Source organism: Bombina bombina, chromosome 1 (assembly GCF_027579735.1).
Source record: "Bombina bombina isolate aBomBom1 chromosome 1, aBomBom1.pri, whole genome shotgun sequence".
Taxonomy (NCBI): domain Eukaryota; kingdom Metazoa; phylum Chordata; class Amphibia; order Anura; family Bombinatoridae; genus Bombina; species Bombina bombina.
This window is the reverse complement of record NC_069499.1, coordinates 49,425,998-49,441,908: the sequence shown is the minus strand read 5'-3', so window position 1 is coordinate 49,441,908 and position 15,911 is coordinate 49,425,998. Positions and strand designations below refer to the sequence as shown.

Sequence of the window (15,911 nt, the reverse complement as noted above, 5' to 3'; positions counted from 1 at the left end):
TCTGCATGTTCAGCTATAAGTCTGTTTCTGCTATCAGTAAGTTCTTATTAAGGAACAGAAGCATCTCTGCATGTTCAGCTATAAGTCTGTTCTTGCTATCAGTAAGTTCTTATCAAGGAACAGAAGCATCTCTGCATGTTCAGCTATAAGTCTGTTTCTGCTATCAGTAAGTTCTTATTAAGGAACAGAAGCATCTCTGCATGTTCAGCTATAAGTCTGTTTCTGCTATCAGTAAGTTCTTATTAAGGAACAGAAGCATCTCTGCATGTTCAGCTATAAGTCTGTTTCTGCTATCAGTAAGTTCTTATTAAGGAACAGAAGCATCTCTGCATGTTCAGCTATAAGTCTGTTTCTGCTATCTGTAAGTTCTTATTAAGGAACAGAAGCATCTCTGTATGTTCAGCTATAAGTCTGTTCTTGCTATCAGTAAGTTCTTATTAAGGAACAGAAGCATCTCTGCACGTTCAGCTGTAAGTCTGTTTCTGCTATCAGTAAGTTCTTTTAAGGAACAGAAGCATCTCTGCATGTTCAGCTATAAGTCTGTTTCTGCTATCAGAAAGTTCTTATTAAGGAACAGAAGCATCTCTGCATGTTCAGCTGTAAGTCTGCTTCTGCTATCAGTAAGTTCTTATTAAGGAACAGAAGCATCTCTGCATGTTCAGCTATAAGTCTGTTTCTGCTATCAGTAAGTTCTTATTAAGGAACAGAAGCATCTCTGCATGTTCAGCAGTAAGTCTGTTTCTGCTATCAGTAAGTTCTTATTAAGGAACAGAAGCATCTCTGCTTGTTCAGCTATAAGTCTGTTTCTGCTATCAGTAAGTGCTTATTAAGGAACAGAAGCATCTCTGCATGTTCAGCTATAAGTCTGTTTCTGCTATCAGTAAGTTCTTATTAAGGAACAGAAGCATCTCTGCTTGTTCAGCTATAAGTCTGTTTCTGCTATCAGTAAGTTCTTATTAAGGAACAGAAGCATCTCTGCATGTTCAGCTATAAGTCTGTTTCTGCTATCAGTAAGTTCTTATTAAGGAACAGAAGCATCTCTGTATGTTCAGCTATAAGTCTGTTTCTGCTATCAGTAAGTTCTTATTAAGGAACAGAAGCATCTCTGTATGTTCAGCTATAAGTCTGTTCTTGCTATCAGTAAGTTCTTATCAAGGAACAGAAGCATCTCTGCATGTTCAGCTATAAGTCTGTTTCTGCTATCAGTAAGTTCTTATTAAGGAACAGAAGCATCTCTGCATGATCAGCTATAAGTCTGTTTCTGCTATCAGTAAGTTCTTATTAAGGAACAGAAGCATCTCTGTATGTTCAGCTATAAGTCTGTTCTTGCTATCAGTAAGTTCTTATCAAGGAACAGAAGCATCTCTGCATGTTCAGCTATAAGTCTGTTTCTGCTATCAGTAAGTTCTTTTAAGGAACAGAAGCATCTCTGCATGTTCAGCTATAAGTCTGTTTCTGCTATTAGTAAGTTCTTATTAAGGAACAGAAGCATCTCTGCTTGTTCAGCTATAAGTCTGTTTCTGCTATCAGTAAGTTCTTATTAAGGAACAGAAGCATCTCTGCATGTTCAGCTATAAGTCTGTTTCTGCTATCAGTAAGTTCTTATTAAGGAACAGAAGCATCTCTGCATGTTCAGCTATAAGTCTGTTTCTGCTATCAGTAAGTTCTTATTAAGGAACAGAAGCATCTCTGCATGTTCAGCTATAAGTCTGTTTCTGCTATCAGTAAGGACGTTTGACGCTAAGCTGAACAGTCTTTCACACTACTGCATGGGTCAGAAATATATTTTTGGGCAATTACATCTCAGTTAATTAAATGCCCAGTACTTCAGGGGTTTGTCTGAATGAGGTACAGTGATCTCTCCCAGGTAGGCTTCCAGCTGTAAAGTAGCAGCTTTTGGAGCACTGCTCTCAGACTTACAATAATACAAATAACAGCCATTTGTATTGGCAGAACAGAAGTGAACAATCTTTAGTTAAGTCTCCACTCCAGCGTAAAATGAAATGGGAACATGCAGTTTGAAAAACGCCACAAGATGGCGTATGGGTAGGAATTGGAGGTATCGGTTTAAGTACTCATGCAAATACTTGGTATCGGCACCGATACTGATACTAGTATCGGTGCAACCCTATTATCCGTTCTGGGTATCATAGTTTAAAAAGAGATGATACTCCAAGACCTAATCACAACCAAATATAGTAAATTAACCTATATAATCATATGTCAACCTTTTATAGTTGTATTTAAAGCGACGCTGAACCCAAATTTTTTCTTTCGTGATTCAGACAGAGCAGCAATTTTAAGCAACTTTCTAATTTACTCCTATTATCAAATTTTCTTCATTCTCTTGGTATCTTTATTTGAAAAGCAAGAATGTAAGTTTAGATGTCGGCCCATTTTTGGTGAACAACCTGGGTTGTTGTTTGGTGGATAAATTCACCCACCAATAAACAAGTGCTGTCCACGGTTCTCAACCAAAAATTGTCTGGCTCCTTCGCTTACATGCCTTCTTTTTCAAATAAAGATAGCAAGAGAACGAAGAAAAAAAATAATAGGAGTAAATTAGAAAGTTGCTGCTCTATCTGAATCATGAAAGAAAAAAAATTGGGTTCAGTGTCCCTTTAACTATTCCCCTTGCTAACTAATGCCACTCTTGGGCTATGAATAATGTAAACATGAGTAATTGGGAACAGTAATGTCAAGATTTAGGGGGTCTTGTATATATAGAAGCGAAGTTATATTCCTATGGGACTTAATATAGAATACTTGAAGTGAGATAGCACTCCGTAAATCGTTAAGTCCCTCAGAGAAGTAAACAAAACAAAGGAAATTAGTTAATTGCTTGTGTAATAAACCTGTACTTGTTATAATCATTTAGGGATAATGGTCTAAGGATACAGTTTCCTTCGTTTACAAAGTAAACTTTTGTGGGGGGATCAATCTGGTGTCAAAAGGCTGGTAGTCCTGGGGGAGAAGGGGTAGCTAAATATATCAAGCTCATAGGAACATAAAGCTAAGTGAAGTCTGTTGTAGAAATCCAACTTCAAATAATCCTTTACTCCCTCTAGTGGTGAAAATTGAAAGCTACATCTTATCTCAAAGATGAATAATTTTTAATCTACAGTCTGTGATTTAAAGGGACACTGAACCCAAATTTTTTCTTTTGTGATTCAGAAAGAGCATGCAATTTTAAAGGGAAATGAAATCCAATTTTTTTCTTTCATGATTTAGAAAGAGCATGTCATTTTAAACAACTTTCTAATTTACTTCTATTATCTAAGTTGCTTCATTCTCTTGATATCACTTGCTGAAAAGCATATCTAGATATGCTCAGTAGCTGCTGATTCGTTGCTGCACATAAAGGCCTTGTGTGATTGGCTCACACATGTACATTGCTATTTCTTCAACATAGGATATCTAAAGAATTGAGCAAATTAGATAATAGAAGTAAATTGGAAAGTTGTTTAAAATTGCATGCCCCATCTGAATCATTAAAGTTTAAATTTTGACTAGACTGTCCCTTTAAGCAACTTTCTAATTTACTCCTATTATCAAATTTTCTTCTCTCTGTTGGTATCTTTATTTGAAATTCAGGAAAGTTTAGATGCCGGCCCATTTTTGGTGAACAACCTGGGTTGTTCTTGCCGATTGGTGGATAAATGCATCCACCAATAAAAAAGCGCTATCCAGAGTTCTGAAACAAAAAAAAAGCTTAGATGCCTTCTTTTTAAACAAAGATAGCAAGAGAACGAAGAAAAAAAATAATAGGAGTAAATTAGAAAGTTCCTTAAAATCGCATGCTCTATCTGAATCACAAAAGAAAAAAATTGGGTTCAGTGTCCCTTTAAGCAACTTTCTAATTTACTCCTATTATCAATTTGTCTTCGTTCTCTTGCTATCTTTATTTGAAAAAGAAGGCATCTAAGCTTTTTTTTGTTTCAGAACTCTGGTTAGCACTTTTTTATTGGTGGATAAATGTATCCACCAATCAGAAAGGACAACCCAGGTTGTTCACCAAAAATGGGTCGGCATCTAAACTTACATTCTTGCATTTCAAATAAAGACACCAAGAGAATGAATAAAATTTGATAATAGGAGTAAAATATAAAGTTGCTTAAAATTGCATGCTCTATCTGAATCACGAAAGAAAAAATTTGGGTTCAGCGTCGCTTTAAATACAACTATAAAAGGTTGACATATGATCATATAGGTTAATTTACTATATTTGGTAGTGATTAGGTCTTAGAGTATCATCTCTATCTGAATCACAAAAGAAAAAATTTGGGTTCAGTGTCCCTTTAAAAGGGACATTATACACTTGTTTTTTTCTTTGCATAAATGTTTTGTAGATCTATTTATATACCCCATAATTTTTTTTTATTTTTTTTTTAAATGTATAGTTTTGCTTATTTTTAAATAAGATTGCTCTGATTTTCAGACTCCTAACCAAGCCCGAAAGTTTTATGTGAATACTGTCAACTAACTTCTCCAGCTTGCGCCGGTTTGTGTAAAGGGTCTTTTCATATGCAAAAGAAGGGGGAGGGGGGAGTCTTATTTCCTACTTGCAGTGGGCTTTCCAGCTACCTTTTCAACAGAGCTAAACAGAGTTGGTAAGTAATTTTTTAAAGGTTTATCATGGATTTTTATATCAGCATCTGTGCATCTTATTCTTTATAGTAGTGTCTATTACATGCAGTTATATGAAAATGAGGGCGGGAGTAAGGGCGAGGGAGCGCGAGTGCGAGGGAGTACACACACAACAACATCTTTACTTGACCTAGCAGGTGTGTGGTCTGCGGGTAAATATTTTAGAAGACAAACTGAACCCCTGACATCTGAGTAAACAAAGTCTTTGCTAATTCTAATATGGATCATAATAAAGGCAAAATAGATTAGTGGTAACTCAGAACATCAATACAAACACCACTGCAATCATAAATACTGATCAAAGGAGTTAACACAAAGTCAGCACCAGAGCAGCAATGTAGTACTGGGAGCTAGCTATGTGAGCCAATGACAAGAGGCATTTAAGTGCAGCTACAAGTCAGCAGCTAGCCCCCAGTAGTGCATTGTTGCTCCTGGACATACCTTGGTAGGCTTTTAAATACAGAGAGAATAAAGTACATTTGTCATGCTCTTTCTGAACTATGGATTAATTTGCACTTTCGGATCACATTTTACAGATTTAACCCTTTGGCTGCTAAGTAGGTTTTTAGCTTTTTTTTTTTTTTTTTTTTTTAATTTAAATATATTTATTTATTTCCAAAATCCCCAAGACTTATACCGTTGGAAAGGTTAGGCGATTACCTTTCCAACAGTTGGTCTTGGTGGTCTGAAGCTGCTTAGATGCCTGAGATACAAGTCATGTCATTGCGCGTGACATCACCGTGCGAAACGTGAAGTCTCTCACTATTCAGGACAGATGGCCGGGGTGGGAGCCCTTTGATTGCCATCAAAGTGGGCGAGTGCTAGCGACGGCTCTGAGCTGTCGTTAGCACCTGACTGAGAAAATCTGCGACGGCTCAGAGCCGTCAGCACTCAAGGGGTTAAATGGACATGAAAGTAAACACATCAGAACATATCAAGAAGAATTTCAGCAATATACTTTTATTTGCACCAATGGTTTTTGTAACCGTTATAAAATCTCCCGCTCTATGATTCAGCAGCTACACAAATTGTCTCAGTTACTCTGGAAATGAGACAGAAGTGCACCTATACACAGCGGTATGTGCCCACAGGAAGTGACTCATTTAACAAGGTACAGCAATGTGATCTTTAAAAAGAGACAGTTCACTGTAAAATTGTTTTTCCCTGAACGTGTTCCTAATGACTTGATATACCAGCTGCAGTGTATAAAATGTATGATAAATTGCTCATTTATGTTTCTTTATGCAAAATAAATAGCTGGATTTGCTCTTTGAAACCACAGCCCATCAAAATAGGCTTGCTTGCTGACGGATCAGAACTTGTTATCTTCTCACTCAAATGCTTCCCTTTCTTATCTCTGTACAATAGTTAGAAAGAACAATTGTAAATGAGCATTTTAGAGCTTTATCTCTTGAACCTCCCACTGAGAGTGTAATTTCTTCTGCTGTCTGAGTTTACATAGTTACTCAATAGCCTATACCTAGGTATAGGAATGTTCAGTATAGGTAGAGATACTAGAGGCTAAATCACCTATTTCAAATGCCAATATAAAGGTTAATGAGCCATTTGTAAACAATTTAATGCACGCCAGCAAATAAAATGGATCATTGGGAACATATTAAAGAAGAGAAAGATTTGGGGTAAAAACATAATTTATGCTTACCTGATAAATTCCTTTCTTCTGTAGTGTGATCAGTCCACGGGTCATCATTACTTCTGGGATATTACTCCTCCCCAACAGGAAGTGCAAGTCCCAGTCATTCGACCAAGGACCAACGAGAAAGGAAAAGCCAAGGGTGAAGTGGTGACTGGAGTATAAATTAAAAAATATTTACCTGCCTTAAAAACAGGGCGGGCCGTGGACTGATCACACTACAGAAGAAAGGAATTTATCAGGTAAGCATAAATTATGTTTTCTTCTGTTAAGTGTGATCAGTCCACGGGTCATCATTACTTCTGGGATACCAATACCAAAGCAAAAGTACACGGATGACGGGAGGGATAGGCAGGCTCTTTATACAGAAGGAACCACTGCCTGAAGAACCTTTCTCCCAAAAATAGCCTCCGATGAAGCAAAAGTGTCAAATTTGTAAAATTTGGAAAAAGTATGAAGCGAAGACCAAGTTGCAGCCTTGCAAATCTGCTCAACAGAGGCCTCATTCTTGAAGGCCCAAGTGGAAGCCACAGCTCTAGTAGAATGAGCTGTAATTCTTTCAGGAGGCTGCTGTCCAGCAGTCTCATAAGCTAAACGAATTATGCTACGAAGCCAAAAAGAAAGAGAGGTAGCAGAAGCTTTTTGACCTCTCCTCTGCCCAGAGTAAACGACAAACAGAGAAGACGTTTGTCGAAATTCCTTAGTTGCCTGTAAGTAAAATTTTAGAGCACGGACTACATCCAGGTTGTGCAGTAGACGTTCCTTCTTCGAAGAAGGATTTGGGCACAAAGAAGGAACAACAATCTCTTGATTGATATTCCTGTTAGTAACTACCTTAGGTAAGAACCCAGGTTTAGTACGCAGAACTACCTTATCCGAATGAAAAATCAAATAAGGAGAATCACAATGTAAGGCTGATAATTCAGAGACTCTTCGAGCCGAGGAAATAGCCATTAAAAATAGAACTTTCCAAGATAACAACTTTATATCAATGGAATGAAGGGGTTCAAACGGAACGCCCTGTAAAACATTAAGAACCAGGTTTAAACTCCATGGTGGAGCAACAGTTTTAAACACAGGCTTAATCCTGGCCAAAGCCTGACAAAAAGCCTGGACGTCAGGAACTTCTGACAGACGTTTGTGTAACAGAATGGACAGAGCTGAGATCTGTCCCTTTAATGAACTAGCAGATAAACCCTTTTCTAAACCTTCTTGTAGAAAAGACAATATCCTAGGAATCCTAACCTTACTCCAAGAGTAACCTTTGGATTCACACCAATATAGGTATTTACGCCATATCTTATGGTAAATCTTTCTGGTAACAGGTTTCCTAGCCTGTATTAAGGTATCAATAACTGACTCAGAAAACCCACGTCTTGATAAAATCAAGCGTTCAATTTCCAAGCAGTCAGCTTCAGAGAAGTTAGATTTTGATGTTTGAAGGGACCCTGTATCAGAAGGTCCTGTTTCAGAGGTAGAGACCAAGGTGGACAGGATGACATGTCCACCAGGTCTGCATACCAAGTCCTGCGTGGCCACGCAGGTGCTATTAGAATCACTGATGCTCTCTCTTGTTTGATTCTGGCAATCAATCGAGGAAGCATCGGGAAGGGTGGAAACACGTAAGCCATCCTGAAGTCCCAAGGTGCTGTCAGGGCATCTATCAGGACTGCTCCTGGATCCCTGGATCTGGACCCGTAACGAGGAAGCTTGGCGTTCTGTCGAGACGCCATGAGATCTATCTCTGGTTTGCCCCAACGTCGAAGTATTTGGGCAAAGACCTCCGGATGGAGTTCCCACTCCCCCGGATGAAAAGTCTGACGACTTAAGAAATCCGCCTCCCAGTTCTCCACTCCCGGGATGTGGATTGCTGACAGGTGGCAAGAGTGAGACTCTGCCCAGCGAAATATCTTTGATACTTCCATCATAGCTAGGGAGCTTCTTGTCCCTCCCTTATGGTTGATGTAAGCTACAGTCGTGATGTTGTCCGACTGAAACCTGATGAACCCCCGAGTTGTCAACTGGGGCCAAGCCAGGAGGGCATTGAGAACTGCTCTCAATTCCAGAATGTTTATTGGCAGGAGACTCTCCTCCTGACTCCATTGTCCCTGAGCCTTCAGAGAATTCCAGACGGCACCCCAACCTAGAAGGCTGGCGTCTGTTGTTACAATTGTCCAGTCTGGTCTGCTGAATGGCATCCCCCTGGACAGATGTGGCCGAGAAAGCCACCATAGAAGAGAATTTCTGGTCTCTTGATCCAGATTCAGAGAAGGGGATAAGTCTGAGTAATCCCCATTCCACTGACTTAGCATGCACAGTTGCAGTGGTCTGAGGTGTAAGCGTGCAAAGGGTACCATGTCCATTGCCGCTACCATTAAGCCGATTACCTCCATGCATTGAGCCACTGACGGGTGTTGAATGGAATGAAGGGTGCGGCAAGCACTTTGAAGTCTTGTTAGCCTGTCCTCTGTCAGGTAAATCTTCATTTCTACAGAATCTATAAGAGTCCCCAGGAAGGGAACTCTTGTGAGTGGAACGAGTGAACTTTTCTTTTCGTTCACCTTCCATCCATGTGACCTTAGAAATGCCAGTACTAACTCTGTATGAGACTTGGCAGTTTGAAAGCTTGAAGCTTGTATCAGAATGTCGTCTAGGTATGGAGCTACCGAGATTCCCCGCGGTCTTAGTACCGCCAGAAGAGCACCCAGAACCTTTGTGAAGATTCTTGGAGCTGTAGCCAATCCGAATGGAAGAGCCACAAACTGGTAATGCCTGTCTAGGAAGGCAAACCTTAGGTACCGGTAATGATCTTTGTGAATCGGTATGTGAAGGTAAGCATCTTTTAAATCTACAGTGGTCATGTACTGACCCTCTTGGATCATAGGTAAAATTGTCCGAATAGTCTCCATCTTGAACGATGGAACTCTTAGGAATTTGTTTAGGATCTTTAAGTCCAGGATTGGTCTGAAAGTTCCCTCTTTTTTGGGAACCACAAACAGATTTGAGTAAAACCCCTGTCCCTGTTCCGATCGTGGAACTGGATGGATTACTCCCATTAACAAGAGCTCTTGTACGCAGCGTAGAAACGCCTCTTTCTTTGTCTGGATTGTTGACAACCTTGACAGATGAAATCTCTCTCTTGGAGGAGAGTATTTGAAGTCCAGAAGGTATCCCTGAGATATTATCTCTAGCGCCCAGGGATCCTGGACATCTCTTGCCCAAGCCTGGGCGAAGAGAGAAAGTCTGCCCCCCACTAGATCCGATCCCGGATCGGGGGCCCTCAATTCATGCTGTTTTAGGGGCAGCAGCAGGTTTCCTGGTCTGCTTGCCCTTGTTCCAGGACTGGTTAGGTTTCCAGCCTTGTCTGTAGCGAGCAACAGCTCCTTCCTGTTTTGGTGCAGAGGAAGTTGATGCTGCTCCTGCTTTGAAATTACGAAAGGAACGAAAATTAGACTGTCTAGCCTTAGCTTTGGCTTTGTCCTGAGGCAGGGCATGGCCTTTACCTCCTGTAATGTCAGCGATAATCTCTTTCAACCCGGGCCCGAATAAGGTCTGCCCTTTGAAAGGTATATTAAGCAATTTAGACTTAGAAGTAACATCAGCTGACCAGGATTTTAGCCACAGCGCCCTGCGTGCCTGAATGGCGAATCCTGAATTCTTCGCCGTAAGTTTAGTAAGATGTACTACGGCCTCCGAAATGAATGAATTAGCTAGTTTAAGGACTCTAAGCCTGTCCGTAATGTCGTCCAGAGTAGCTGAACCAATGTTCTCTTCCAGAGACTCAATCCAGAATGCCGCTGCAGCCGTGATCGACGCAATGCATGCAAGGGGTTGCAATATAAAACCTTGTTGAACAAACATTTTCTTAAGGTAACCCTCTAATTTTTTATCCATTGGATCTGAAAAAGCACAGCTATCCTCCACCGGGATAGTGGTACGCTTAGCTAAAGTAGAAACTGCTCCCTCCACCTTAGGGACCGTTTGCCATAAGTCCCTTGTGGTGGCGTCTATTGGAAACATTTTTCTAAATATCGGAGGGGGTGAGAACGGCACACCGGGTCTATCCCACTCCTTAGTAACAATTTCAGTAAGTCTCCTAGGTATAGGAAAAACCTCAGTACTCGCCGGTACCGCAAAATATTTATCCAACCTACACATTTTCTCTGGTATTGCAACTGTGTTACAATCATTCAGAGCCGCTAACACCTCCCCTAGTAATACACGGAGGTTTTCCAGTTTAAATTTAAAATTTGAAATATCTGAATCCAGTCTGTTTGGATCAGAACCGTCACCCACAGAATGAAGTTCTCCATCCTCATGTTCTGCCACCTGTGACGCAGTGTCTGACATGGCCCTAATATTATCAGCGCAATCTGTTCTCACCCCAGAGTGATCACGCTTACCTCTTAGTTCTGGTAATTTAGCCAAAACTTCAGTCATAACAGTAGCCATATCCTGTAATGTGATTTGTAATGGCCGCCCAGATGTACTCGGCGCTACAATATCACGCACCTCCCGAGCGGGAGATGCAGGTACTGACACGTGAGGCGAGTTAGTCGGCATAACTCTCCCCTCGTTGTTTGGTGAAATTTGTTCAATTTGTACAGATTGACTTTTATTTAAAGTAGCATCAATACAGTTAGTACATAAATTTCTATTGGGCTCCACTTTGGCATTGCAACAAATGACACAGGTATCTTCCTCTGAATCAGACATGTTTAACACACTAGCAAATAAACTTGCAACTTGGAATACAATTCAATTAGAATAATATTAAAAACGTACTGTGCCTTTAAGAAGCACAGAAGATCTATGACAGTTGAAAATTAATAAATTGAAACAGATATAGCCTCAATCCTTATAAACAACACAACTTTAGCAAAGGTTTAATCCCATTAGCAAAGATAACAAATTCTGAAAGCAGGAAACAAATTACAGAATAAACGTTTTTTGTCTCAGTCAACTATAATTCTCACAGCTCTGCTGAGAGAAATTACCTCCCTCAAAATAAGTTTTGAAGACCCCTGAGCTCTGTAGAGATGAACCGGATCATGCAGGAAATACAATGAGCTGCTGACTGAAATATCTGATGCGTAGCAAAAGCGCCAAAAAACGGCCCCTCCCCCTCACACACAGCAGTGAGAGAGAACAGAAACTGTCAGAAAAAAGATTAAGCAACTGCCAAGTGGAAAAATAGTGCCCAAAACATTTATTCACTCAGTACCTCAGCAAATGAAAACGATTTTACATTCCAGCAAAAACGTTAAACATAATTTCTAGTTATTAAACAGCTTTATGTACTTCTTACAGTGTAATTCTAGTGAAGTACCATTCCCCAGAATACTGAAGTGTAAAGTATACATACATGACATTATATCGGTATGGCAGGATTTTCTCATCAATTCCATTGTCAGAAAATAAAAACTGCTACATACCTCTATGCAGATTCATCTGCCCGCTGTCCCCTGATCTGAAGTTTACCTCACTCCTCAGATGGCCGAGAACAGCAATATGATCTTAACTACTCCGGCTAAAATCATAGCAAAAACTCTGGTAGATTCTTCTTCAAACTCTGCCAGAGAGGTAATAACACACTCCGGTGCTATTTTAAAATAACAAACTTTTGATTAAAGATATAAAACTAAGTATAATCACCATAGTCCTCTCACACATCCTATCTAGTCGTTGGGTGCAAGAGAATGACTGGGAGTGACGTAGAGGGGAGGAGCTATATGCAGCTCTGCTGGGTGAATCCTCTTGCACTTCCTGTTGGGGAGGAGTAATATCCCAGAAGTAATGATGACCCGTGGACTGATCACACTTAACAGAAGAAATGTCCCTTTAAAATTAACAATTTTTAAAAGGTTTATATATGATATGGTCCTTTGAATACAGAGCATGTTTATTGCTAAAGCAGCCTACCTCAACAGTTTCAGCTTGCTGGTTGATTGTTTGATTTGTCTTTTCCTTGATAATATTTTTCTGAGGTCTGGAAACTGCAAAACAAAAAATGGAATTTAATGAGTAAACAAATCTCTTCAGGTGTCTGTCACTACTTAGAGGAGACTATTGTCTACCAAATGTCTGGAAAACCCATCTACTAACTGCAGATAAAAATGGTCGCTCACAGAAGTCGGCCCATATAATCATCATGAGCAGAAATGCATTGCGACAATAAAATAAAGAGAGCAACAAAACAAAATAAGGAATAAAAATAAACCTAAAAAATAGCAGATATAATGGCCATAGGCATCTGCAGTTTATTATCTACCTAACAGATTTACATATTAGTATAATACCAAACTGTGATGTATTAAAAGAAAGATAAAAAAAATATTTAACATAACGTGAGCTATTGACAGAGCCCTAGCAGGTAACAAGCTCTGTCATTTGCAAGTTTCCAAAGGAATAAGTTTTGTCCTGCATGTGGGGTCCATCTTGATTAAGATAAATTACCTGTAGTATTTCTGGAGGGCAGTTTACTTCCAGTAAGCGCTGCAGCTCTAGTTGCAAGTGGAGCAGTTAAAACTAAAAGCAAAAAAAAAGTGCATTACACATTAAAGGATAATGGAATTCATTAAATGGACAAACAAGTTAAATTTAAACTTAAGATTCAGATAGAGCATGGCATTTTAAACAACTTTCAAAAAACTACTTCCATTAACAAAATGTGCAGTCTTATTATATTTACGCTTTAAAGTGAATGTAAATTTTGATGCTAAAGTGCCCGGTGGGGGGAGCTGTGATTGGAGGATGACCTATCAATCATTTCTGACATCAGAAACGGCTTATGAGACCGGAGGAAGCTGGAACTGCTGTGAAGTTTAAAAGGTAAGTTTGTCACAACAGGAGTGAAATGTAAATTTTGATGAATTAAAGTGACCCTATTTTTAATCAGTTTTAAAAACCGGGCACTTTAGCATCAAAATTTACATTCACTTTAAGTCACCAGCTCCTACTATGCATGTATATCAGAATTTATAGAATATCTATATGTAATTGTGATTGGCTGATGGTTGTCACATGATACAGTAAGAGTGGAAATAGATATAATTTGGAAATTTGTCAAGAAAAAAAAAAAATCTGCTACGCGTTTGAAGATCAGACTAAGTTCTATTGTATTGTCTTTTTATTATGAATCTGTTTATGCAAATCTACTGTATTTACTGGTCCTTTAAGTTGACCTATAATTCATTTTGAGACCGGGACTTTAAATTCACAAAGATCTACTTATAAAATGAACATTGGTCACAGAGTTTATTACAGTAAAGAAGGCTGCAGTCCTCCTAGCAGAAATTACCTTTAGTCTCTTTATCAGGTTTCTTTGCAGTTGCAGACAGACCGCGACCTTTCGGTATAGAACGCTCACTTGTGTTTTTGCTGCTGTTAAACACTGTGGCCTGCAAAAACAAACGTTAAGTACGGTCACACTTTAGCAGCAATAAGACAAGAAAGTGTTATTGAAATGACAAAAAGTGACCATGCACAGTAAAAAATAAAAAAAGGACCAACCATAGTTTGTTGGGGACGGGTTGTCTTTTTCACTGTTGGCTCCACTTTGGCCATTGATCTTGTAACTCGTGTGGCTGTAGGAGGGAGTGGCTAAAAAAAAAAAAAAAGTTCATCCTGTGCAAGTGCAAATGTGTCTTAATTTTAAAGTGATGGTAAATCCTGTGAAACACTAAGATTTATCAATGGAACAAATAAGGGGGCTGTCATTCATTAAGTATAAAATACTTCATGCTGAAAGTTCCTTTATTTGTTCAAAGCGATCACCGTTCTAAACTGCTAAGGCAGCCCAGTATTGCTCTACAAATTGTTTCAATCTAAACTATTTGATGACACAAAACGCTCTGTACATTAAAATTTGAAGATATAAAATTCTAAACGTAGTACCAAACGAGAATAGCTGTAATATTTAGACGGATTACAGTTATTTTATACTCAATATGACAGGTCACTAAATATATGATGGTCAATGTACACTGAGCATTGTAATGTACTAATTAACGGTCATGTCAACTCCTTTCTTTCAATACAAAGTATTAAAAAAACAAAATACCAAATGAGGTTAAAAACAAACAAATCAAACACCTTTTCCTTTGGTTTGGCCTTGCTGGTCGTCTGAGAGTTCACAACCGGAGCGAGCGTATCATCTGGCTTGTAAACACCACATTTGAAAATCCCACGACTTGCTTTCTCTCTCTGCTCTTTTAATTTTCTCAGTTGTTTTTCCTCTTTGAATCGCAGCAGCAGTTCACGGCGCTCGTTCAGCATTTTATCTTTAATTTTGCAACCTTTATTTAAAAAAAAAAAAAAAAAAGAGGGGTAGGGAATCGAATTGAAGTTAGCATTTGATATTACTAATATTGTTGGGAAATGTTGTGTGAACACTTGCTATACCAGGAACATAAGATACTGCAACAGCCATGATATTTTAACCCCATAACTGCTGAACGGATTTGGAGTTTTTAGTTGCAGCTCACATTCACATCCTAAAAAGGTTGTTTATTCAGTGAGATACCCACACACATTATTTCAGCAGACCCACCAGCATATTCATGTTATATCATTACTTGATGTAGATATCATGATGTGAAAAAACTACAACAAAGTGTTTGTTTTTAAATGGTTTGATCTGCACATAAGGGAGAGCCCACAAGCCTCTATGCTTGGGCCTCTCTAGGCCTTTTTGATCGTCTGTTCTAAGTACCTAGAAACCCCCTTATTAAATAAAATGTTTTGTTTTTTTAAAGTGGTGGTTTATCATTACACCACAGTGTTTGAAAGAGCAGGTGATCGCCTTTCAAACTGTGGGTCTTGGGGTTACTAGGGCTTAAGGGAGCTGAGTTTGAGAAGCTTTAATATCTCCAAACCAACTGGGTGTGATGGGCCGCGTGAATATAGCAGTGAATTTGCTATATTATGGGTATTTACTGTTTACATTAGACTGCTATCGGAAGACAACTTCACCTGCGAGGCTTCAGTAACATCCAATGCTATCTATTAGTAGCTGCATGAGAGTGTGTTCTGCTATAGAAATACAGTGTGTGTGTGTGGTGCCTCTCCTATTAGCTGCACTACACGCTTGTCAGTGTAAGAAATATATATATTTTTTTTTCTCTTTAGATCCGCCTAAAAAGACAGGGAGTACAGTACTCTTTTTACAAGTAAATCTCAACACTTTTCTTAGTATCGTTTTGATTTCCCAGACGCACATATAGAAGAGTAAAATCTCAAACACATATCCACTATAACCATACAGAGTCTGTATTGACTCACATACATTAGCTATTATCTGCTTATCTTACATATATATTGATTCTCTATAAAAGAGCTCTTATAGACTGTGCTACAGCCCAGAGATATTTGTGTGCACAGTCGGTTCACTCTTATTAGTAACATGACCATTAAAAGCAGTTAGTAGAAAAGCATATTTAGTATTCCAGCAGTTGCTATAAAAAGGGAATGTGAGTATATAATTTGCCGCAACTCGCATCAATCTTTTCCTCCAGCATAGTTTCCAGACCGCAGCATCTGCAGTACTTTTATAAATTCTGCCCACAGATCTAAAAATATAAATCACCGGCTTTGCTTTCTACAAAATGGT

At 39.0% G+C, this 15,911-nt stretch overlaps 1 protein-coding gene across 1 annotated transcript in view; it reads right to left on the bottom strand.

Moving 5' to 3' along the window:
- The window catches only part of DLGAP5 (DLG associated protein 5), a 32,940-nt gene that overhangs the window by 5,698 nt on the left and 11,331 nt on the right, over nt 1–15,911 (bottom strand). The window contains exons 3-7 of the mRNA XM_053689219.1: nt 14,396–14,598; nt 13,814–13,903; nt 13,602–13,701; nt 12,758–12,829; nt 12,224–12,297 (exon numbers count right to left, since the gene is read on the bottom strand). Of these exons, the coding sequence (XP_053545194.1) occupies nt 12,224–12,297; nt 12,758–12,829; nt 13,602–13,701; nt 13,814–13,903; nt 14,396–14,598 (539 nt within the window). The remainder of the gene's footprint in view (nt 1–12,223; nt 12,298–12,757; nt 12,830–13,601; nt 13,702–13,813; nt 13,904–14,395; nt 14,599–15,911) is intronic.